General features: G+C 36.6%; 2 protein-coding genes across 2 annotated transcripts in view; one reads left to right on the top strand and one right to left on the bottom strand.

The window, feature by feature from the left end:
* The window catches only part of itga4 (integrin alpha 4), a 29806-nt gene extending 5697 nt beyond the window's left edge, over window positions 1–24109 (top strand). The window contains exons 8-28 of the mRNA XM_066687473.1: window positions 86–154; window positions 251–388; window positions 692–800; window positions 1766–1860; window positions 2322–2412; window positions 3377–3422; window positions 3638–3795; window positions 5605–5753; window positions 9318–9464; window positions 9699–9775; window positions 11323–11473; window positions 11683–11781; window positions 11953–12029; window positions 12732–12818; window positions 14168–14249; window positions 15577–15684; window positions 15946–16065; window positions 16257–16382; window positions 19205–19297; window positions 22958–23077; window positions 23585–24109. Coding sequence (XP_066543570.1) covers window positions 86–154; window positions 251–388; window positions 692–800; window positions 1766–1860; window positions 2322–2412; window positions 3377–3422; window positions 3638–3795; window positions 5605–5753; window positions 9318–9464; window positions 9699–9775; window positions 11323–11473; window positions 11683–11781; window positions 11953–12029; window positions 12732–12818; window positions 14168–14249; window positions 15577–15684; window positions 15946–16065; window positions 16257–16382; window positions 19205–19297; window positions 22958–23077; window positions 23585–23707 — 2265 coding nt within the window. The 3' untranslated portion in view covers window positions 23708–24109. The remainder of the gene's footprint in view (window positions 1–85; window positions 155–250; window positions 389–691; window positions 801–1765; window positions 1861–2321; window positions 2413–3376; window positions 3423–3637; window positions 3796–5604; window positions 5754–9317; window positions 9465–9698; window positions 9776–11322; window positions 11474–11682; window positions 11782–11952; window positions 12030–12731; window positions 12819–14167; window positions 14250–15576; window positions 15685–15945; window positions 16066–16256; window positions 16383–19204; window positions 19298–22957; window positions 23078–23584) is intronic.
* A 281-nt stretch (window positions 24110–24390) lies between these two features.
* The window catches only part of cerkl (CERK like autophagy regulator), a 39525-nt gene continuing 38058 nt past the window's right edge, over window positions 24391–25857 (bottom strand). The window contains exon 13 of the mRNA XM_066687474.1: window positions 24391–25799. Coding sequence (XP_066543571.1) covers window positions 25718–25799 — 82 coding nt within the window. The 3' untranslated portion in view covers window positions 24391–25717. The remainder of the gene's footprint in view (window positions 25800–25857) is intronic.

Genomic DNA, 25857 nt, shown 5'->3' with positions numbered 1-25857 from the left:
TCTTATTCTTATTTTTATTAACGTTTTATATTACACAAGCCCTATTACCAGGTGTTCTTTGAATATCCTTTTTTTCCTGTTTCAGGCCTATGTATTCCAAATCCAGCAGGAGTCTAAAGTTTTAAAGGTTATATTTCAAGCAAAAGGCAAAATGGTAGGTAACTATTACATTTAGCAGTAGTTTTATTTTTAAAGTGTTCGTCGCATGTAATTAAACATGATATGCATGAATACATTTCCCTGTTCGTAGCTTGGTTCCTATTTCGGAGCTTCTGTCTGTGCTGCCGACCTAAACGGAGATGGACTCTCTGACTTGCTTGTCGGGGCGCCGATGTACAGTACAGTCCGAGAGGAAGGACGCGTTTACGTTTATATGAATGTTGGAGAGGTAAGCAAACTGTTTTTTTGTTAGTTTTTAAAATATATGAAATACATTCGGTATTATGTAGTCATATATGACATTTATTCCTTACATTCCCTTATTATTGCTTGTCACTGTTTACAGTATACACTTTACAAGATTTTTCTAGCTCTTAGGTACCATTTACATGCATTATTATTGATATTGCAGTGATTTAACCTAAATGCAGTGACATGAAAACAGAACACAAGTTTCCCAGAAATTGATTTTAACATTATGCATTCAGATTGATGCTTTGATGCACATTCACTAATATGTATTTATTTCCAGGGTAAAATGGAGGAAGCGGAATTTGAATTAATGGGCAGTAACTTGTATTCTGCAAGGTTTGGAGAAGCCATAATTGATCTTGGAGACATTGATGATGACGGCATTTCAGGTCAATAGATACATTTTATATCTTCTTGATATCTCCAGAATTGCTAGAATAATTTAATTAATCGTAATTGAGTTCAAATTAAGTCTTTGGTAGTGGGTTTCCATTAGGTATAAGTGTGAAGCTTCAGGCAAAAAACAGATCTGTAATTAGCTTTCCTTTTTAGTATTAATTTAATTTGTACCTAAGTAAGCGTGTATTGTGTAGGTTTGTCTGTTGAGGTTCTGATTGAATACAAGGCATTGGAACTGAATTTGCTTTATCAATGTGACTAGGAAGAAACTATCCTGAGAAGCTAAATTCAAAAAGTTCAGTTAATTAGTAACTTTGTTAGTACAAATTAATCACATTTTGCCTCATGAGTCAAGTTCAATTTATGTGTCATGGTAGGTGAAACACCTTTCAACAAGAATCACCCCCAAAATATATATTTTTTAATAGTTGTGCACCACAGAAAAGAAAATAGTGAATTGTGTGTGTTAAATAAGAATTAATAAGAATTAACACACACAAGTTAAACAAATTACTGCATTATATCGAGTATAAAACTGAAAATAAGGCGCAGACCATTTGATATATCAGATGGCTTACTGTTATATCTTTCTCTATATTTCAATTAACAAATTGGTGGTGCTGTTCAATAGATGTCACAAGTGACAGCACTGTAACTTTAATCAAGTTTGAAATACAGTGTAATTTATATTAAAGGACAAGGGCCAGTGACATTAAAAATTGTGGCAGCTTAATGAGGCACATTATAGCATGGCTTTACTGTATATCATAAAGGTACACAGTCTTAATGAGGGGGATCCTTTGTCTTTTAAAATGGCAAACTAAGTAATTGGATGTAAGCATTTTTGTTTCACATGGATCAAGTTGCTCCAGGGAGTAGACTGTAGTGTAATTGAGTGTGGGTATTGGGATACATAACTTTTTTGTATGTTTTTCAATATATAATTCCCTTGCAGATGTAGCAATTGGAGCTCCACAGGAAGAAGATCTACAGGGAGCTATTTATATCTACAATGGAAAGAGGAAAGGGATATCACAGACCTTCTCCCAAGTACGTGTACAGCTGGTGTTTGTGCTGAGCTGAAGAGGCCTTGGTATTAGCTTATGGTTTCTGTGCATCAGATTGTGAGGTCAGCGCTTCCTTGTCATGTCAAACATTCTCCTCCAAACTGTGACAATCGGGCCATTGTTCTCCAAAATTGTTGTCACTGCACAACAGATTTGAGACAGACTCAACTGGTGCAATTTCCTAAAGCAGTTTAGCGTGAACCACTTTCCTTTGGCACTATTGTGATTGTCAGTAGGCAGAGATAGTGTGACTGTTGAAATATGCATTTGTATCTTCATTACAAAACAATGAATTGATTAACAGATTCATATTGATTTCAGTGAGACTACAAACAGATGATAATGTATTCATATGCACCGAACCTGCTTTACAATTCTGGAAAACACTCTGTTGACATTTCCATTTGCTTTATTAGTAACTTCTCTGTACACTTTTCATTTTAGAAAATAACTGGAAGCTTAATGGGTAATGGCTTCAGCATGTTTGGCCAGTCTCTGTCAGGAGGAATTGATGTTGATGGAAATGGATACTCAGGTAATATTCTCTTACATTTAAATTGATAAGCCATGCCCTTTTCTAAGGTGAAGCTTAGCATGAGTAAGTGGTGAATTATTGATTGATACCACTACAGCAAAGGAAGTGTTTTGCTAACCCAATGACTGTCAGTGGGGGTATGGGGATGGGGGGTGTAATCAAGGGGAGGCCATATAAGCTTATTAATTCATTTACTAAATGCTATTTGGATTTTTCATCATTAAAAATAGGCTGTGTAGTACTAGACCTCAAACAGCCTGCTGGGCTGAGATCACCTCCTGCTTTGTGTGAATCCTGTAAACAGGCTCTGCAAAAGTAGGTTAGGCACAGTTAAACTGCCTCGTAAGCTTCTCTAAACAGTTTACTTTCCAATCTTACTGTGATGGAGACATTTATTTATTTCCCTGCCGGAGCTGTTGCAACTGTGAACTGTGGGAGTTTCATACTGATAATATGAGAGCTTTTTTTGGCTATATGTTATTATCTACAGAATACAGCTTTGCTTTATTGGTGGGTAAAAGCTAGGCCTATCTAAACAGAACAGAAGAACAACTGAAAGGGTTATAGTAGCTTTTTTGTTGAAGCCTATGGCAGTTATGTAGAGGCGTTTCTGGGATAACCCAGACATAGCAGAAAAAATAGATTTATTCAAACTGCCACAGTAAGAAAATAAATCTCCCCACCCCCCCTCCTCAAAGGGCCATGCTGGGACTATAAGTTATCCTTCTTAGACAAGCTTTGACCAAGAGAAGACCATTCATGAATGAATGAATGAATGAATGAATGAATTAACCATTTGATCTGGGTGGTAGATTTTCTAAAGAATAAATCAGACTAAAAGTTATAAGAAGTACCCCAGCCAATACTTTACAGTAACTTAAAGATGAAGCCATACAGAGAGACCTCTAAAAAAGAAGTGATGTTTTCCAGTTGCTGACCTTTGTCATTCTGCTGTTCTCCACAGATTTAGTAGTTGGTGCATACCTGTCTGATTCAGCCGTACTGCTAAGGTAGGATGGAGTAATTCAAGGACAAATGCTTACCAACGTGGAAAAAACATTAATAATTGAATAGAACTGTTGCTGTTGACTTTATGCATATTATCTTGTTTGAATTTTACGTTTAGAGTAATAGGTTGTGCATTTACTTTTTGTTTCACTGAGCACTGAGTACTGCAGTGAAAATAACTGTCCAAATCACTTGTGTCTGCCTTCATTTCTGACAGGGCCCGTGCCATCGTGATTGTAGAAACCTCCTTGCTACTGCCGCCCAGCTTCAACCGCACCAAGCCAATAATGTGCTCTGAGAACCGGCAGCCTGCTGTGTGCATGAACGTCACGATGTGTTTCCGGGTTAAAGGCAGACACATCCCAGGACACATAGGTAGGGTTCTTTACATGGACAATTTAATGGCGACAATTGGGCATTTATCCGAAGTGTTTTTGCTCTTAGCTATGAATGGTCATGTCGTGAAATGCTTCCTGTATATAAAACAAGGTGATACACTGCTTTCTGTGAGACGCCAGCTAATTGCGGAGTCCTGTCTGTTCTGTAGAGCATCCTGTCCTAAAACACTAACCACAGCCAATAAAATGAGTTGGGACATTATGTCTCCCAGCCACCAGTTAAATAAACCAGATCTAGATCATGGGAACAGGGCTTCAGAGGAAATGGGGGGAACATTAACTATGATTGAAACACAACAAAATATTTGAATATGAATATTCTGCCTTAAATAAAACACATTTGATCAATTGTTATACAATGACATTAAGCCAATTGTTACCATTTTACTATGCAAAGTGGAATCTCCTCACTTTATTTTAATGAATCCTACAAAGTTAAAATGCTCTACAGTTTCTTCCCCCACACAACACAGGTTTCATTGTAACATTATGAGTATGTGAACTACTCAAATCTTAAAGAAATATATGAAGGTATGTACTTGTATGCAGACTAGCAAGACTACCACTTGCAGAAAGCCATGTGAGATCCTTTGGGAATAAATAGTTTGACCCTCTGCATATGTTGTTGTTGAGTATAATCATTTATACGACACATTGTTTGGGGTAAAAAGCAGCTTAATGCAGCCACTGGTTGCCCCTACTATTCACATGTAAATTATGTTATTTTTATATCTTTATAATGTTTAATTGATGTCCAAACTTTTATTTCTAAGCTGTGTATGCGGTGCCAGATGTAGTAAGATGTTTTTAACAGTTCGGAATTTTTTACAAGTATATTTCTAAATGCATCTATGTTTCAATAGTTGTTTCAATGTTGTATGACTGTTGTATTTGCTAAGATATCTGTTATCTACTGAAACCATACCAAGTTGTTGACAGTTGCAGTTACAATGGTCGGGGTTTAGTGTTTTAAAAAAATGAACACTTCACAGCTGTTCTGATAGATATGACAATGTCTAACGGAATGGCTTAAATCACGTCATCACATCATTGTCCAGTTGTAAGAAAATAATTTTGGACATTTGTCCATCTTTTACTCATCTCACTCAGACAGAGAATGAAAACTGCTTAATTTGAGCTAATTGCTATTGCTATTAACATGTAGCTACTTAGCTACTTTAGTTTTCTTCAGCCATACAATTTATATTTTATTCCATATATTTCCTTAATATTTACTAAGTAAGCAAATTTGAAATTGACTTCCAGGCTCAATGGCTTCTGTCTCCTATTTGGGTGATTTAAAACAAGTGTTTTCATGTTTCCCTGTAAGCTTGTGAAACAGTGACTTGTCACAAGAGACTGCTATTCCTTTAAATGCAGAGGGTCTCTGTCTCAGTTCCGGTACTTTCCTCCACTTGGTATAAATGTTTCAATGCTGCTTAAGAAAGGCTTGAAATGAGAGACATTGAATAAAAGTATTGGGATCCATGATTTTCTCATCAAAAACAACTATGACATTTTGTACTTGGTATCTGATTCTTATTTACATTACTCATTGATTTAATTGACCGAAATATCTGTATATTTTCTGAAACAAGCATATGTACGTTATAAAACATAACATTGTGATTTATTTGTACCTAGAGGTTCTTAGACCTCAGACCAATGTGCTGATTTTGCCATTTTTGAGTGCACAGGGCGTTTGGCCTCCTAGAACAAAAACCTATGAATGTTTTTCTGTGATCTTTTACGATCTTAATTTCATGATTTGTTTTTTTTGTTGTAGTTTTCCAGTATAACGTGTCTGCTGACATTAAGCGCAATGCGGAGGATCTGTCTAGATTTTATTTTGTCGGAGGCACAAACGGTACATCGGGGCAGGTATCTGCTTCACACAACACAATGGTCTGCAAGACTCACCAGGCGTTCGTCAGGGTAAGTAAAACATTTTTTGTGAGTGATATCCTGTTCCTAGAAAATGCCATTGAAATCAGTTTATTGTGCAAAGAAACTTAATCTCAGCTGACACTGAAACAAGTCAACAGTTAAAGATGCTTTGGAAGTTGGCTTAAAGTAATACTGTCCATATTTCCTAATGTAACTTGATTAAGATTTTTAATAGCTTTTTTAATTATGCATTTACCTCTACATGAGTGAAAAAATAAATGTCAAGATAGGCTTACCTTACCTTACCTTCACAAGTCTTACCATTTGTTTTTTTTGAAAAATAACTGGATCTGTGGATAAAGGATACTCTGGGACTCCATCCTAATGAATAGAGTATGCGTTTTGAGTTAATATTCCAGATGTTAGTTGACACCCATAGGATTTCCCAGAAGCTCTCTTTAATCAGGGGCAGCTGATTAATCTCATATTTTAAAAAGTAAATAATGGATTGGCCCTCTTTGTGGCATTTTGGATTGAAGCAAGTGATGAAGATGTGAGAGATAAACAAGTATGATTATCTGTCAGAAGCAATCCCTAAAAGGTGCATGTACATTTTATATATTTTAAGAATGGAATAATTAATTGGTAATTATAGTAATGAATGTAATGAATTTAATGCACAACAGATGCAACAAAGACCTTGTGGAAAATTAGAATGAATTAGATAACATGTGATTTGGTCAAAGCTAGCTTGTAGGTGTGAATTGAAACAGTGGACATGTGGAAGGACAATCAGTGGCTGTCTATCTCCCACACCTGGGGAATCGTTTAATCAAGTGTGCTATTGTAATAGTCAGGGCCTCAAGCTGTTCAGTTTTCACACACAGACAACTTGGGATTTTGAGCCGGGAAACCTCTGCATTCCTGCATAGTGTGGAGGTTTTGTGAAGCGCAATGTTGGCTCCAAGTTAGTTTATCAGTAGGCTATTCAATGGCATTAGATATTTTATTACCAATACAATAGGTTATAGGATGGTAGGATGTTTGGAAAAGATGGGCATATTTTACATCATAAGAGATCCCCAGTGCTTCAGGCTTAGGAAATGCCTTCATCCAGTGCCTAAAGCCCATGTTAATGTTGAGTCACTAAGCTAATAAATGGTTTCATTTATATAAAATTAAATGTTCCTTTAGATTGAAATCCTGTAGACTCTGTTACACTCCAGGACCTCCAACATTCAAGCTTTGAATGTTGTGTTACATCCATGTATCCAGGTACAGTAATGACACAACACAAACTAGACCATTAGCCTATATGCAGTCACATATTCATGGTAAACAAAAGATCCATACTAACATAAAGAGGCACTTATAAAACATTACAAGCACAGTGGAGGCTTTAATTATTGTTAGATATTTCTTCCTTCTACTGTTATCAAGTTTATCTCTTTATTTTTCCTTTACACAGTGACACTGCTATGTTCAGAGCGCAACTCTTCATGTTAGCTACATACGGATACGAACTGTGCAATTAGTGTTTACACTTTTAGTCTACTGTTAAATTTACACTGAAATTAACAGCCACACTAAGGACATAAACAAAACAAGACACTCTTACTGAAAGAAAAAATGAAGGAAACTCATTGCATTGAATATAAGTAATGCTTCTCACTGTTTTCCAGTCACCTAAATGTCTTGTAGTACAGTAGTAAAAAGGTAAACCAATCGGGTTTGTGTGACTTAACTACTTTTAATTGAGATTTTTCAGACTTGCATAACATTCCAATATCTATGGTTCTAAATGTAACTTATTTATGATAAACTACAAAATCATTGAGAATGCAATGATAAAGGAGTAATACAATAACAGAATCCAAAACCATAAAGAATCCAAATGATTTCTATCAATGATAATTTAAAGAAAATGCTGTATAGACAATAAATGAAAACAAATATTTAGAGATGGTGACTAAGAGATTCCAGTTCTCTTTTCCCTCATAGGGCGTACATCCCCCCGCCCCTGTCCCCCCCACGACCTGATTGTGCCATTCCCCACCAGTTGTGCCTTTCATCTAAATAACAGGTTGTTCTGTAGTTTTTTTTTAAATTGAAGAACTTGAAACTGTAATACTTTGCCGGTTTATGCTTAGTCAAGTGTAAGCACGCATACTGTTGCATAACCAACTATGAACACAAGAAAAGAAAAAAAAGAAAAAAAATGTACTTCATCATTTGACTAAACAATGAGCAGTGAATCTAGTTTGATCTACTGAGATTTGGGTCAATATTTTCAAGCTATGTATAAGCAAGAATAGAGAAAATACCTTTTGATTTATTTAACTTCAGTAACCAATGAAAGAAAGATTCCCTTCCTGTGTCATTAATTACTGTATTGGAGTCATGCCAAACTAGAATAGAGTGAAGAAATGCGTTAATGTTCTGGTTTTATTGGTTGTACATGTGTAAAGGGCATACTACAAGTTCCATAAATAGACCAAGAGCACCTAGTAAACAGGGGCAATATTCAAAACCATTTGCATGTGTGAGCAGTGAGGCATTTTTAGTACTTCCTTAGCACACATTCGTTGATGTGTACCCCTAAGGCAAAGACAACATTTTAGCTTTTGAAGTCTCACAAAATATATTGATCATATAATTTTCATAAGCCCATTTTCCATTTCCAATTTCTGAATTATTAAGTATTGGAGTAAGATGATTGATATTTTCCTAATTTAACAGAAGTCATTCAAAAAACAAGCACATGTTATTTTGGTACATACATTTTTAAACTAGTATAATAAGAAAAAGAAGAAGGAATTTACATTTTTATGGCCTGTTGTGTAATTATATTTTTAGGGGTTCCATTTTAGACCTTTATTAATGGTGAAGGGGAATCTCGTGAAGTAAATGCTAGCATTAAATAATTGACTTTGTAGTTTGAAACATGACTACATTGAAGGAAAATGGGAAGGATGATGTTCCTATGAGGGACGAGGTACATTTTCCACTCGTCTTGGGATATAAACAATGGCTGGATTCCAGATTGTTTTGTGGGACAAGGTAACATTGTTCTGGATGGCAGGTTCAGGGAGCACACAATTCCAAAGACTTTAATAATACGCCTACTTATAATTTAAAATGCAGAAGCAGGGCTGTCGTGTGATTAATTCTATGTAAGTCTGTTTTGTTCTACTGCAGTAATAAGAGGTCTTCATTTATTACAATATGCACATGAGCAGATCGAGTAAATATTACCCACTTCTACAAACATAAAACCGAGAGAAAATGTATTTATTTAGTTTCTCCCTTTTTCATTTAAATGAAGAACCATCGAAGATATTCTTATTGGAACATGCCACGAGATTTGGCAGCAGGATAAATGATTTATGTTGACATATACAGTATAGTTCTTTAAATATGTGGTTTGGGAATTGTTGAAAAACACCTACAGTAATCTTAGGAAGGAGTGATTATAACATATTTCAGCTAGTACTTGGGATCTTGACTTCCCAAAGCATCATTTTTGCCCATGCAAAAACAAAGAATTACTTTAGACATGTCCACTTATACCGCCAATGGTTTGATTTTATTGTTTTTCTCTCCTTTTTATAGAAAGAAGTTAGAGATATTTATACCCCAATCCATTTTGAGGCCACTTACCAGATTGGGAACCATATTGTGAATAACTCTGGCCACCTCCCCCCTCTCAAACCCATGCTACAACAGAGGGAGGGGGAAAATAACATTGTCAAAAACCAGGTTCGTCATCAGTCTTTCTGTTCTGCCTAATGTGGGTGAATTCAAAATGTTATGAAGGCTTACGTTGATTTTTTTAAACTTTTCTGCTTTAATATTGTAAGGGTAAAGGCATCTGCAAATTAATACATAAATCATTGTTTGTAGAGTGGTCAGAAGTCACGTCAGATAAATAAGGTAAATACCAAGCATCCAAAATGCAGACTAAAATGATTTTCCTTTTTGATTCCTACACAGACCGTGTTTGCACGATATTGTGCTTGGGCAAATTGTTCAGCAAATCTGCATGTTTCCGCAAGCCTCGTCTTACCACAGTAAGTTACTGTTTCCGTTTGATCTCCAACACTTATCTTTCTTTTTTTATCTGATATATTCTCTTATGTCTGACATGTCATGTTTGTTCTAGATTCTACATCACAAAAAACTATTTCAGTCCGACATGAAGTTCAGAGAGATATGAAAACCATACGTGAAACAGGCAGCTGGATGGAGGAGTGGTTTAGGCTTTGTAGTACACTTGAGCAAGGTACTATACTTAGATTTAATTAGGGTACAAGAGCTTTTGAGATTACCCATTCCTTCATTAATGGGAATGCTGTCATGTAAGACTTTCCCTAATGGAGACTTTTTATTATAGATGTGAAAAGGTAAAAGTATTTTTCTACACCTTTTCTTAACTCTTCGAAGTCTGCATAACTATTAAGTGCCTAAATACATTTTGCTTATTGCCATGTTTAATAATCCCCAGGAATATTACTTTTAGATCATGTGACAGATTACAGAAACTCACTTTTTGGGTTATGTTTCACATCTTCTACATTGTTTTTATGAAAGCCCTGTCATTAAGTGTGATCAAAACAAGTACAGATATACAAACTGAAAACATAACAACAAAACATGCAAATAACTTGAAACTTCCTGTTTCAGGGTGTGCAAGGTGACTTTACCTGTTCCTCTTTTCAGAATTTTCTCAAAGTTGTGTAGGTGTGAAACATTTTGTTTATCATTTGTGTAAGCAATACTTCTTTAAAAAGAACACTTTCGGATGGCATAACAAATATCTGAGACCATTTAACACCAAACAGGGTGCGAACTAGTGTAAATTAGATAATTTTATATCAATATAAATAAAAACCTTTAAAAATGAGAGGCTCATGCAGAAGCCACTATACTCACTCAACTTGTATTTATCTGCATACATATTTATATTCCTGGCTAATCTGGGGTACTCCATTTTGTTGTTGTTGTGATGTGAAATTATTATTTATAAGAAAGAAGTGTGTTTGGTGAAGTCTTGTCACACTCCCAGACGTGCACCTGGTGCTCTGCTCTCAAAGATGCACCAGGCTGGTGAATCGCTCATCAGCAGCACCATGGAAACATACCCACCAGCCAAGAAAAGCAAAGGCGACTGAGGATGAACTGAAAAATATTACTATAAAAATAAAATAAAAAGACACTTGAAAATGATGGTGTCAAGAAAGACAACTCACTGTAATGCACATTTTAACATCCAATATCATTTAGCTGCTTCCCCCCTGTTCCATTCATACCTTGAAACGCTGTTTATGCAGTCTCCTTTTTCACCTTCTGCTGCTTGTCGAGATGCCAGCTTTCCTCCCAAAGGTGTAAAGTGACTAATGTTTTGGTTAGATGCCAGAATATCATATCAATGTCTGTTTTCTAAGTAGGACAGACATCCTGTGATGTTACCAGATACAGTTTAGGAACTATTAAAAAGAAGCAGATGAAAAATAATCAGGCAGAATTTTATTTGGACTCAAAAACGACATATATGAATATTTTCTACATCTTTCCCCTGATTCATAATGACATAATGATGTGCTACTATCTCTTCCAGGTCCCATGAAAACAAGCAATACTTTGCACTGGGAAGTGGCAAGACCATAATCTTGAATGTGAAACTTGTTAATGACGGAGATGATGCATTGCTTACTGTACTCCATCTAAGATTTCCAAGTAATCTGTATTTCATCAAAGTGTTAGACTCGGTAAGATCATGAATGTGCTCGAGAATGTAAAAGTTTATTGTCATTTTCATGTTTTATTCATTTTAAGGATAAGCTTTAAAAATGGCAAGATTTAACACTGGCTTTTACATTGACTGTTTTAAAGGATAACATAAATGAGTTTTTAATGTTCTCGTTTAAACCATATGTATTTTATAGGTGCATAACTACAACTTTGCATTTGGTTTCAGGTAGAGAAGTACATCAGCTGTGAAGTCGCTGAAGAGAAGCGGATTGTAGTCGGAGTTGACTGCACTGTGGGACATTACTATGTCAACTCTCTGTCAAAGGTACATAATGATGCAAAGCAGATTTGATATTGTTAAAATAGTGATATAAACATGCCAGGTACAATGCAGTAAGCTTCTTTTACATCAATCATGTAAAACACAATCATGTGACACAATCATGGCAACCTTTCAGTTTTTAAAAGTCATTGCTTGTGAATCTTTTCCCATCAGACCAACATCAGTTTCTTGCTGGATGTGAACGGGAGCAGCAGCCCAGGCGATCTCAACATCACAGTGAATGCAACCTGGTAAATACCATTCATACTTGCTGAGAAGTCGAAAATTACATGAAAAAGATATGCAATGCTAGGGGCACATTTTAAGTGACTTAAGCAAAACAAATGCAGGGAACTGGTTAAATAATGAGAAGGAGTTTTTGCACACTTTGAATTAATAGATGGCTTTTTGCTACTGCATGCACAGCTCTACAGAATGTGATTTAAACAAACCACGAGGCATGTAATTACTTAAAAGACAAATGCACTATGTTTTACTCACAGTTAAGGGAACTGGTAAACACAAGAATTTAATGAGTCAAGTAATTAGCTGTATGACCTTCAGATACCTTTTAGGTTAGTTTGGTATGTTTTGGTAGGATTTGAATTTAACATTTGCAATGTGGGATCTGAAGTTACAAAAACATATTAATTCAGATAGTGGCAAATGTTCAATGAAGTTTACTTTAGGTTGGATACTGATACTTTGCTATATATACAGTTATATTTGTATCATTAAATTACACAGTAAATTATACATTAGCATAAAAACATGGTATTGCTTCTATGTAATATAAATCAGGTGCATTTATTTTAAAAAGCCTCAGTTGATACTGAAATTCAATTATAAAAACACCTGTGAAAAGGTTTTTCTTTTTTTTTATGACTGTTAATACAGAATCAATTTAAATGGAGTGTTTTCCCAGAAAATGTTGATTGTTTTTAATTTTACAGTGCAAATGAAGGCAAAACCCTTCTCTCTAACAATTTTGCCTATCTGCTGTTGCCTTTGAGATATGGAGTTGAGATCAATCTCCATGGGTAAGTTCATCATAAGAATTTTTTATTTTCGTGATTTTGTGATTAGGTATTTTTTTAATTTTACAAAAAATAAACAGTTCACAGATCCAAATCATAATGATTATTCCCTACTTTTACAATCTGAAAAAATGATATTATTAAATTCAATTATCAAATGAAAGTAATTGTTACATGGTACACATAACCCATTACGAAAGTTATATACAAAGAACAATATATAATTAACATTAAACCCATATTAAAATGCATATATATAATATACACATAAATACAAGTTACCAATTGTTCTTGTTTCCAGTAGATCTGTAATTGCTGTTCATTTGCATAAGTGTGATGGTTCCATATCCGTCCAAAGACTCATTTGACTGTGATATTAAGTGTAGTAGCATTTAAATCTCTTCAGTGATATGACACGATTCACTAGAAAATCTGTAAATGAGAGCTTGTATTGTGCAAAACGAAAAATTACAGGAATCATTCTGTGAAACAGTGGGACATACACCCTTTCCCTGGGATATAGTTCTTCAACTCTCAGAATGTGAAGTGAAATATTGTTCTATATTGCAAACACATAAGAAATGAGCCAATTATAGAACCCAAGCAGTTTTATTTTTCATTGGAATTGTGCTTTTGCTGTCTACTGTGTTTTAATGCATTCTGTTTACCACAGCACAATAGCAGGTGAAAATCTAAAACTCTCGATCGTGGATCTTTTCAGCTGATTAAGAGGAGATGCAAAACAGCTTATTTCACCAAAAAGCTATAATGATCATGTATTTATTTTTAGTGTGTTCCTTTTTAAAGGGATATGATCCTGCATACATTATTGACAAGGATTGAGTTTAAGAAGCACGTAGAGAAATGTAAACGTCCAGTAGAGTAACAAGCAAAGCATGCGTTTGAGCACAGTGAGACATACAAAACAAATACTGACTTATGTCTTACTGGGAAGCTAAATACAGGTTCCAGAGTCAACTTGTGACCTTTTACGTTATTGAAAGTTTAATATTACATTGAGGCCCATACCTCTACCAGCACAAGGAGTGCAGCACTGGGGGGAATAAATATAGCCTTGGCCTTGATCCCATGAAACACTTTTGGGGGTGGTGTGGCGAATCAGGGAGAGACACAGAGACCATGTTTTGCGGGAGGAATGACACAGTATTCTGGCCATCTAACAAAAGGTGGTGGAAATGTTGTGTTGCATCTAAGACTGCAATATTCACTAAGGCCAGGGGAACACCTTCACTCTATTAGATACCTTGTGATCCCAATACCTGACCGATAGACAGTGATATAGATTATCCCTGTGGTTCAGTCAGTGAACGGTGTGTTCCGTCTCAATACAGGTTTGTTTCACCCTCGTCGTTTGAGTTTGGAGGAGACAGGCTGAATGATTGCTATGCTGAGAAGTTAAATTATACCTTCAGTGTAAGTACAATTGTTTCAGATTCGAAAGATGAGTAACAATTTACATAATTTCAGATTAAAGAGCTACCTGCTAACTGAATGTTTTAGGAAACAATCACAGATTTCATGATTCATCTTATTTCTGTGGTTTTATGGTCACTGCAGTTTTAGTTTTAGTTAATATACATTTATACACTGATCAGCCATAACATTATGACCACTGACAGGTGAAGTGAATAACACTGATAATCTTGTTATCATGGCAGCTGTCAGTGGGTGGGATATATTAGGCAGCAAGTGAACATTTTGTCCTCAAAGTTGATGTGTTAGAAGCAGGAAAAATGGGCAACCGTAAGGATCTGAGCGACTTTGACAAGGGCCAAATTGTGATGGCTAGACGACTGGGTCAGAGCATCTCCAAAACTGCAGCTCTTGTGGGGTGTTCCCGGTCTGCAGTGGTCAGTACCTATCAAAAGTGGTCCAAGGAAGGAAAAGCGCTGAACCGGCGACAGGGTCATGGGGGGCCAAGACTCATTGATGCACGTGGGGAGTGAAGGCTGGCCCATGTGGTCCGATCCAACAGACGAGCTACTGTAGCTCAAATTGCTGAAAAAGTTAATGCTGGTTCTGATAGAAAGGTGTCAGAACACACAGTGCATCGCAATTTGTTGCATATGGGGCTGTGTAGCCGCAGACTAGTCAGGGTGCCCATGCTGACCCCTGTTCACTGCTGAAAGCGCCTACAATGGGCACGTGAGCATCAGAACTGGACCACGGAGCAATGGAAGAAGGTGGCCTGGTCTGATGAATCATGAGTTCAAGGTGTTGACTTGGCCTCCAAATTCCCCAGATCTCAATCCAATCGAGCATCTGTGGGATGTGCTGGCCAAACAAGTCCGATCCATGGAGGCCCCACCTCGCAACTTACAGGACTTAAAGGATCTGCTGCTAACGTCTTGGTGCCAGATACCACAGCACACCTTCAGAGGTCTAGTGGAGTCCATGCCTCGACGGGTCAGGGCTGTTTTGGGACCTACACAATATTAGGCAGGTGGTCATAATTTTATGGCTGATCGGTGTATGCTTACAAAATGTAAATATATACTTATTTTGTTTCTGGACAAAATATACCAATTCACATTATAGTTATTCATATGTAATGATGACTTAATCAGTATAGTTACAAATCTGTAGAAAAATGTATTGAGAAATCGCATTTGTTCAAGGGGACATGTCTGGAAATTATGTAAATATTGCTTTGTTGAGGACAGGTTTAAGGTTCCACTGTTAAGTATACATACTACATAATGCAAATATGTCATCTTTGTGTCAACATTTTTATTTTTAGGTTATTAATGTTGGCCCGAGCAAAGTCTCCAACATAAAACTTTCAATCACCATGCCCAGACGATTAGTGCCTTATCCATACAGCTTGTTCAACAGTTTCAATATAAAGGTATGTAAATGCATGTTAACAAGGTTGGTTAATGCAGAGGCAATTAAACACATTTTTTACAAATGCTATCCAGAAATCTTCCTAATTATTAGATACTTAATTAACATTTGATTTACAATGTAAGGAGCTTTCTATATACATAAATTCAGGGTTTGAAATGACTCTGTGTGCGTAAAGAAAAATGTAAATGAGTTGAATTGGGGAGGCTGTGTGTTTTTTAAGTAACCGATGTATATTTGATGGATTTTTTCTCTCTCAAAGAGTACCCATGGCCAGTGCAATAGCACGCTTGACACGCTGAAGAGTGATTGTGATATACCGGAACCTACATTTCTTCAGGATGTGGTGTTTTTCTTTGAGAAGACAGGAAAAAGAGAAATGGTAAAAACAAGCATTGCATATTTGCAAAAAGGTTGCTGAAAAGTAAACTATTAAAGTACTGTAATATCAAACCTTGATGTATATTATTTAAATCAGATGACATGAATAACTTCAAAATGTGAAAAAGAAAATTAACTAAAATGTACTTTTCCTTATCTGAATGTAATTTGTTGTCTTTTTTGCTTCACTAGTATTGTATGAAAGAAGACCATGCGTGTGTGAATATTATTTGTGAGCTTATAGATGTGGATATTGGAAAGGAAGCCACTGTTCAGCTGGAAGTGGAGCTTAACCCTTTGGTTTTAGACCTTTCACCGGTGAGGAAAGCTGTTTTTCTTTACTTTTCATGTTTGTTTATTACTAATGTCTCTTAAAAGACCACAATGTTTTGTGTATATTACAATACAACCTTATATAAAAATAAATACAGAAAGCATAGGCCATATGATTCAGGATCGAGTTAAATAGTTGCCTGGGCCAGATCAGACATCTAGTCTGAATGAAATCAGAAACCTACACTTAAACCGTAATACAAATATAGTTCACAGAGGCGCATCTTATGGCCAGGCACGCCAGGCAGATGCCTGGGGCCCCAAGACTGAAGAAACTCCGCACCCCACCCACCTCCGCCCCCCCTGCTCTCACCGGAGAAAACACCATCATCGATTTATTTTACTTTTACAAAATGTTAAAAAAAAAAAAAGAAAATGTTCTGCCTAGGGCCCCTACAGACTCTATCGCCACTGATAGTTCATCAACTAAATAAAATATTACAAAGTTACACCACAGCTGTAAATATTACAACAATCCCATTTAAAAGTAATTTCCTTATCTAACCAATCCCAACATTGTCTCGCCAACCTCAACATGACCCATGACACCACAGCCCAAATGTTACTCTTATTTAACATATTTATATCACAGTAAAAGTTCATCCAAATATTATGCAGCGCTTACCCAAGCTACAGTATTTAGATCGCTGTCCACAGTTCTCACACATGACCATCAGTGACTCTAGCTGCTTATATGAATCTTAACTGTGAATCAGTCCATGTCCATATATATATTATTATTATTATTTTATTTTTTTAATTATCAATTAGAGTTTGAGTCACATATTTACTGGGCTTTAAACAAACTGTGCTTCAAAGTTCGGTGTTAACTATTGCAATAACACTTGTCTAATGTTGGGGCTAAGAATGCCCAAACCTGTAAAAGTGTTAAAATAATATAAATGAAATGTAGGACTCTTCACAGAAATGTTTCAGATTAAGGCTAGACTTTCAGTAAATCCGAAAACAAAAACAGACATATGCATAATAAAACCCCAACTACCCCAACATACAAATACAGTGAGGGGAAAAAAGTATTTGATCCCCTGCTGATTTTGTACGTTTGCCCACTGACAAAGAAATGATCAGTCTATACTTTTAATGGTAGGTGTATTTTAACAGTGAGAGACAGAATAACAACAAAAAAATCCAGAAAAACGCATTTCAAAAAAGTTATAAATTGATTTGCATGTTAATGAGGGAAATAAATATTTGATCCCCTATCAATCAGCAAGATTTCTGGCTCCCAGGTGTCTTTTATACAGGTAACGAGCTGAGATTAGGAGCACTCTCTTAAAGGGAGCGCTCCTAATCTCAGCTCGTTACCTGTATAAAAGACACCTGTCCACAGAAGCAATCAATCAATCAGATTCCAAACTCTCCACCATGGCCAAGACCAAAGAGCTGTCCAAGGATGTCAGGGACAAGATTGTAGACCTACACAAGGCTGGAATGGGCTACAAGACCATCGCCAAGCAGCTTGCTGAGAAGGTGACAACAGTTGGTGCGATTATTCGCAAATGGAAGAAACACAAAATAACTGTCAGTCTCCCTCGGTCTGGGGCTCCATGCAAGATCTCACCTCATGGAGTTTCAATGATCATGAGAACGGTGAGGAATCAGCACAGAACTACACGGGGGGATCTTGTTAATGATCTCGAGGCAGCTGGGACCATAATCACCAAGAAAACAATTGGTAACACACTACGCCGTGAAGGACTGAAATCCTGCAGCGCCAGCAAGGTCCCCCTGCTCAAGAAAGCACATGTACAGGCCCGTCTGAAGTTTGCCAATGAACATCTGAATATTCAGAGGAGAACTGGGTGAAAGTGTTGTGGTCAGATGAGACCAAAATCAAGCTCTTTGGCATCAACTCAACTCGCCGTGTTTGGAGGAGGAGGAATGACCCCAAGAACACCATCCCCACCGTCAAACATGGAGGTGGAAACATTATGCTTTGGGGGTGTTTTTCTGCTAAGGGGACAGGACAACTGCACCGCATCAAAGGGACGATGGACAGGGCCATGTACCGTCAAATCTTGAGTGAGAACCTCCTTCCCTCAGCCAGGGCATTGAAAATGGGTCGTGGATGGGTATTCCAGCATGACAATGACCCAAAACACACAGCCAAGGCAACAAAGGAGTGGCTCAAGAAGAAGCACATTAAGGTCCTGGAGTGGCCTAGCCAGTCTCCAGACCTTAATCCCATAGAAAATCTGTGGAGGGAGCTGAAGGTTCGAGTTGCCAAACGTCAGCCTCGGAACCTTAATGACTTGGAGAGGATCTGCAAAGAGGAGTGGGACAAAATCCCTCCTGAGATGTGTGCAAACCTGGTGGCCAACTACAAGAAACGTCTGACCTCTGTGATTGCCAACAAGGGTTTTGCCACCAAGTACTAAGTCGAAGGGGTCAAATACTTACTTCCCTCATTAACATGCAAATCAATTTATAACTTTTTTGAAATGCACTTTTCTGGATTTTTTTGTTGTTATTCTGTCTCTCACTGTTAAAATACACCTACCATAAAAATTATAGACTGATCATTTCTTTGTCAGTGGGCAAACGTACAAAATCAGCAGAGGATCAAATACTTTTTTCCCTCACTGTATATATCTACTGTTTGATGTCAAATGTCAAACATGTTGATTCAGAAGTTGATTCAGCTACCAGATTTTGAAATCTACTGGCCAAGTCACCACCATCATACAATAAGTCTCTTAATTTAAAAGTGAACCTTGTGGTTCATTTTATGCTACAATGTGTTTATTTATTTATTTTTGTTTATTTTCTATGTTTTTTGTAATCAGGGAAGAGCATCAATTATGCTGCTTGAAACAACAGCTAGCGCTTCCAGCAACATTTCATATGCAGTTGCAATTCAGGACAGCGTATTCACAAGGGTGAGTATCTGCATGAGAAGAAATTATATCATATTTATATTATAATTATATTATTTATATATATATATAAGTGGTTGTTGCTGCACACTACTAAATTAGCAGGTTCATGTGAACAGCATGTTTGACTACAAAGTACTAGGGCTAGATATTCGTAGTGTTTGCACACCGCTCAGAGAGGTTTGCATGGCGCACATGGCTATCGTGCAAAAATGCTCAATTTTTGCCATATTCAAAACCCCGTTTTGTGCGATGCAATCCATTCTGCACCGTTCACCCTTTGATTGTATGCAAGGCACAAAATGGGGTGAGTGGCTGAAATTATACGTGATTCCTGCTATATTCCTGGCTGTGCACCGCTCAAAAAAACAGGTTGGCGATGCGCAAAATAATGTATTGAAAAGGGAGGCGTTAACTCCACGCACAGCACTATTTCAGGGGACAGAGACTGGACAGTGACATTCCAGAGCACAGTCAACAATGGGGCTGTCTGTTTTTATATATGGTTGTATGTGTGCTGCACCAGAACAAGTTCCTAACATTTTTTTTTTTTTTTTACAGAATGCAATACATACATACATACATACATAGGAAACATACATTTGGACAGTAATGCCGCACTATACATCCAGCAACAGCAACCCATATGTTCTCCACATGAGCATATGTAACCATTCACTGGGTGCATTCACTTATCATAGAGCCGTATAACATACACAAATATATACACACACACACACACATTTGTTCTTATTTCTTCTTATTTCCTAATTTATATGAGACTAATTTTAGTACAGTAGTTGGAGTCATATAAAACTTATATGACAGTTGGTTGTGGCAGCTGTAGGCTACTTAAAACAGGTTTCTAAAACTAATCTCCGTTGGCACAGTGGTTTAGGAACAGCACTGCGAACCCGACATATGTGGGTTTCAAATCCCGAAGTATGCTGTAAAAATTTATTTGATTTATTTTTTTTCTTTAAAAAATTATATATATTGTTTTTTTTCCTAAAGTTAAACGAGCATGAACAATTATAAGGCGATTAATAATGCTTTTACACAGCTTCTCTTAATTAGAATTGCATTTCAATAATTCAATAATGGTTCAGGGAACGTTAACTCCTAGCAAATGTATGACAATGCAAGGAAACCAAACTAAATTTAAGAAATCCAAAACAATAACTTAATAATAATAATAATAATAATAATAATAATAATAATAATAATAGTATATGCCAATATGCACTGAATTTAATAACTAAACAAATAACCCACTTTGTGCACTGTATTTTCAAAAGATAAAAACAAGCTTACTTATGGCAATCAAAAAGGATATGGCGGCTACCCAGCACTGCAGTACATGCTACACACCTGTTTTGGACACACAGCAACAGTAAAGTACATAATAAGATTATGTTTGAGTCTGTGACGACTTCCATACATACAGATAATAATGGGTTTTGGGTAATATTTATTACTACTACAGTGAGGGGAAAAAGTATTTGATCCCCTGCTGATTTTGTACGTTTGCCCACTGACAAAGAAATGATCAGTCTATAATTTTAATGGTAGGTGTATTTTAACAGTGAGAGACAGAATAACAACAAAAAAATCCAGAAAAGTGCATTTCAAAAAAGTTATGAATTGATTTGCATGTTAATGAGGGAAATAAGTATTTGACCCCTTCGACTTAGTACTTGGTGGCAAAACCCTTGTTGGCAATCACAGAGGTCAGACGTTTCTTTTAGTTGGCCACCAGGTTTGCACACATCTCAGGAGGGATTTTGCCCCACTCCTCTTTGCAGATCCTCTCCAAGTCATGAAGGTTTCGAGGCTGACGTTTGGCAACTCGAACCTTCAGCTCCCTCCACAGATTTTCTATGGGATTAAGGTCTGGAGACTGGCTAGGCCACTCCAGGACCTTAATGTGCTTCTTCTTGAGCCAGTCCTTTGTTGCCTTGGCTGTGTGTTTTGGGTTATTGTCATGCTGGAATACCATCCACGACCCATTTTCAATGCCCTGGCTGAGGGAAGGAGGTTCTCACCCAAGATTTGACGGTACATGGCCCCGTCCATCGTCCCTTTGATGCGGTGCAGTTGTCCTGTCCCCTTAGCAGAAAAACACCCCCAAAGCATAATGTTTCCACCTCCATGTTTGACGGTGGGGATGGTGTTCTTGGGGTCATTCCTCCTCCTCCAAACACGGCGAGTTGAGTTGATGCCAAAGAGCTCGATTTTGGTCCCATCTGACCACAACACTTTCACCCAGTTCTCCTCTGAATCATTCAGATGTTCATTGGCAAACTTCAGACAGGCCTGTACATGTGCTTTCTTGAGCAGGGGGACCTTGCGGGCGCTGCAGGATTTCAGTCCTTCACGGTGTAGTGTGTTACCAATTGTTTTCTTGGTGACTATGGTCCCAGCTGCCTTGAGATCATTAACAAGATCCTCCCGTTAGTTCTGGGCTGATTCCTCACCGTTCTCATGATCATTGAAACTCCACGAGGTGAGATCTTGCATGGAGCCCCAGACCGAGGGAGACTGACAGTTATTTTGTGTTTCTTCCATTTGCGAATAATCGCACCAACTGTTGTCACCTTCTCACCAAGCTGCTTGTCGATGGTCTTGTAGCCCATTCCAGCCTTGTGTAGGTCTACAATCTTGTCCCTGACATCCTTGGACAGCTCTTTGGTCTTGGCCATGGTGGAGAGTTTGGAATCTGATTGATTGATTGCTTCTGTGGACAGGTGTCTTTTATACAGGTAACGAGCTGAGCTCAGCTCGTTACCTGTATAAAAGACACCTGAGAGCCAGAGATGATTGATAGGGGATCAAATATTTATTTCCCTCATTAACATGCATATCAATTTATACATTTTTGAAATGCGTTTTTCTGGATTTTTTTGTTGTTATTCTGTCTCTCACTGTTAAAATACACCTACCATTAAAATTATAGACTGATCATTTCTTTGTCAGTGGGCCAACGTACAAAATCAGCAGGGGATCAAATACTTTTTTCCCTCACTGTACGTATTGAACTGCAATACTACTGTGTATGAGCCTCGTTGTTTGCTCTTTCAGGACAATGGCATAGATGTGTGCACTACTATATTACCAAGGAGGTGAGCATTCAGGATGTGTCCAGAAAGCCTTAATTAGACTAAATATACCAGCTCATTCATGCAAAAACTGTGCAAAGCTGTGTTCAAACAGTGGGAATAACAGCGCACTGTGGAGTGGGGCAAGCGGGTTTGTGAGGCATGCCATGTTTAAATATCCCTCCTCTTTTGGCTAAGTCGCATATTTTTTGCGCGGCACAAATTTTGCACATAAATTGCAAAAAGTTACAAAGTTTGAATATCGGGCCCCTAGCCTTTTATTTGACAAAAGCAGAGCTCAATACACAGGGGAGGGAAATAAATTTTATAGTGAAACTTTATATTGTTTTTGGCTTAACTGGGACATTTACCAATGCTAAGTCTCTCCCTATATACACACACTATATTACAGAAAGGGACAGTGGACAAAATGCATTTGATTGATGGCTGTATCATTAAAACTAATGTGGAATACACTAGGAGTTACTTTGTAATCATTTTAAATGAGGAAGCTGGACAAGCTGTAAGTCAGTTATATCCTGAGATTTGTATGTATTTATTTCAGTTTTACCTGGAGGCTCATCACGACAAGAAACCAAATAGTCTTGTGGCGATCTTCATTATTGCAGGAAGTCTTTTTCTTGGGATCTTAATACTTGCACTCCTCACATATTGCCTTTGGAAGGTGAGTTTCAAAATGTTTTTATTTATGAATGGTTTCTGTTAACTCTATTGATATATTAATATGGGCTTCGTTTATATATATTCTAAGCAAAGTTTCATAATGACTCCTATGACCAAGACTCTTTCCTGCTCTTGTGGTTGCTGGGGGTTTAGATCACAGCTGAGAAGGAAAAGTCAGGAAAAATACAAGCCTGGAAGTTGTAGATGCTGCCAGAACTATGTTGGTGTTCTGTGTACAAATTGTACACATTTCTATGTAAATGAGAAGAAATGCCTACAGCTACTGAAGGCAGCAGCAGCTGTATAGTGCAATCCAGTTATGTCACCCCCAGCAGTGCCAAAATTGATTTGCAACATTTATTAAAAAAAAAAAAAAACTAGCTTAAATTTGTGTTAAATAACTATCTTAATATTTTATATAGATATATTAGTTCATACTTACGGGACATTAAAATTCATGCATTTAGTTTCCATTTTGAAATAATATACATTTTTCTTCATCCATAAGATTGGTTTCTTCAAGAGGAGTTTTGAAAGGATAAAAGAAGAGTCACGGCGCAGAGACAGCTGGGACTATGTGCTCGGAGAGACTGAGGACCCTGACCCGTGCAAAGAGGATGTCCTACAGTAAACTGGAATATGAGCAGGAAAGCCAACAAAGTAGAGCATCAAAGAAGAAATCAACCTGCTGAGTTTTATTTTTTCTAAAGCAATATTAAAGCTTTACACAAACTAATTTATTTCAGAGATCCAGAAAGGCACATTTAATAATAAAACGAGTGACCAGAATTCTGAGACTAAGAATCAAACCTTTAGCGCTGTCAGCAGGAAGAAATAAATGCACTTTATCTGCTGAACCGAATTACATGGAGTACATTCACTGTGTCTGCAACTGATTGTATGCTATACCTCATGAGATTAAAGAAATTTAAATATGTGAGAAACAAATGCAAGTATTAAGAAGTGGTAAAATTGTGCCTGCTGTAAAAAAAATGCACTGTTTTTTAAGAAAAAAAGAAAAAATATATATTTATATATGGGTTTGGGTTTTTTTAATAGATTTTTTCAAAATTGTCATTTTCCACTTTTTTCTTAGTAATGTGTTGTATGTTTTATATTTAAGAATCTGAACATTTTATATATACATTTCATGTTTTACTAATAAATAGTTAAGGACCAAAATACAACTTGGAGATCACTTGAAAATGAAATGGTTTATACTTTGCAGGATACATATACGTAGTACTCGTCCTCCTTATTCCTTTTAAACATCATGAAATCATAAATAAAGATCAAGCACAAACAATATGAATATTTATGTCAACACCCATTTATTTCAATATAAAATAAAGCACATTATTTGTGCACAGGTTCTTGAATTCGTATTAAATAATCAAACAAATTGCAAAATTAAATCTGAACCTTCTTTGAATAATTTCATATTGAAAATATGGTGTGTGTGTGGGGGGATAACTATTTTTAAATTGGAGCACCTGATTTTTGTATTTGGTTTTTTGTACTATTACAGCATTCACCTGTAACACCTTACAAAATAATATGCTTACAAGCTGTATACAGAAACAGTGGAGAGTAGATGATGTTATAATTTAATATTAAAAACTGATATATATCAAAGGAATACCCAAATAATAATCTGTAGTAATGTTGTGTTATGTTTGTGCCACACATTTTGTATTTCAGAAAAAATACATACAAAATATAGCATTTGGTCAAATATGAAAAAACTGCTTAAAATCTATATAGTAGTTTATCAGAAAATATAAGTAATATACAACATAGTGCTAAACAATTAGGCCAGCAGTACTATATGTAAACAAAGATCTTTTTTCTGTACAACATTGTTTAACTTGAAGAAAACCAACCCGTCACCGGAGCTTCCTTGAATTCTCTACATGGTAGTGTTGACATTTCTCTTTTAACAATTTTGTGGTCTTCAGTTAACGGTTCACACTAATATTTTCTTTGTGCGCTGGAAACGCTCCAAAATCCTATTTGTCATTCTTGTAATGACTTCCAACTCTAGACGCTGGCATATAAACCTACTAAATGCTGTGATCTAAAAACAAACTAAAGCCTTGGTGTAATGAGATTTGGTGGATCAGAGCTTTTAATAGTGCAGAATCGAGCGGTAAGTCTAAATCAGGACTTAATGCTCTACTATCTTTAATGCTTCTAGGTTTTACTGTAAAGAAATGTAAAAACTTCAAGCAGGTTTGTGTGTACAGGATTTTGAGACATAAAAGCTATTTCCTGTTAATGACCACAGCAACGAACAGCTTTTAATGAATTCCTTTTTTTCCCTTTTGATGCTGTGAAATGTTTTAAATATTTGTAAAAACAAAAACAAACAAAACAAATCAAAAAAGTCTTCTTGGCTGATTTTTCCTTTGGTTTAAAGTCAATATTGCATCAGTACTGTAATGCAAACATTTCTGTATGTTGATTATGCTTTTAGAATATAAAATTATTTTTATATATATAAAAAAAGGAATGTTTGAATTATTCCCTTAATGATATTATAAACAATTGTTCAATTAGGCCCTGGGGTTACATCCAGCATCTCTGGAATCAGTTCTGATCAGAGGAATGACAGGTTCTAGGTCGGATCTGACAGCAGCTTTTAAAGGCAGTTGCATTTCACAGTGGATTCGTCAGCTTCTTCTGTTTGTTCTCCAAAAAGTCTGATGAGCTGGGGATGCACTCTGTCAAAACAGCATCCAAAACATTAGTACATGTCTATACAGAATGTATTGGATTAAA

Source organism: Amia ocellicauda, chromosome 16, assembly GCF_036373705.1.
Source record: "Amia ocellicauda isolate fAmiCal2 chromosome 16, fAmiCal2.hap1, whole genome shotgun sequence".
In the NCBI taxonomy this organism is placed as follows: Eukaryota; Metazoa; Chordata; class Actinopteri; order Amiiformes; family Amiidae; genus Amia; species Amia ocellicauda.
The sequence above is the reverse complement of the archived record's forward strand: the minus strand, read 5'-3'. Positions and strand labels throughout refer to the sequence as shown.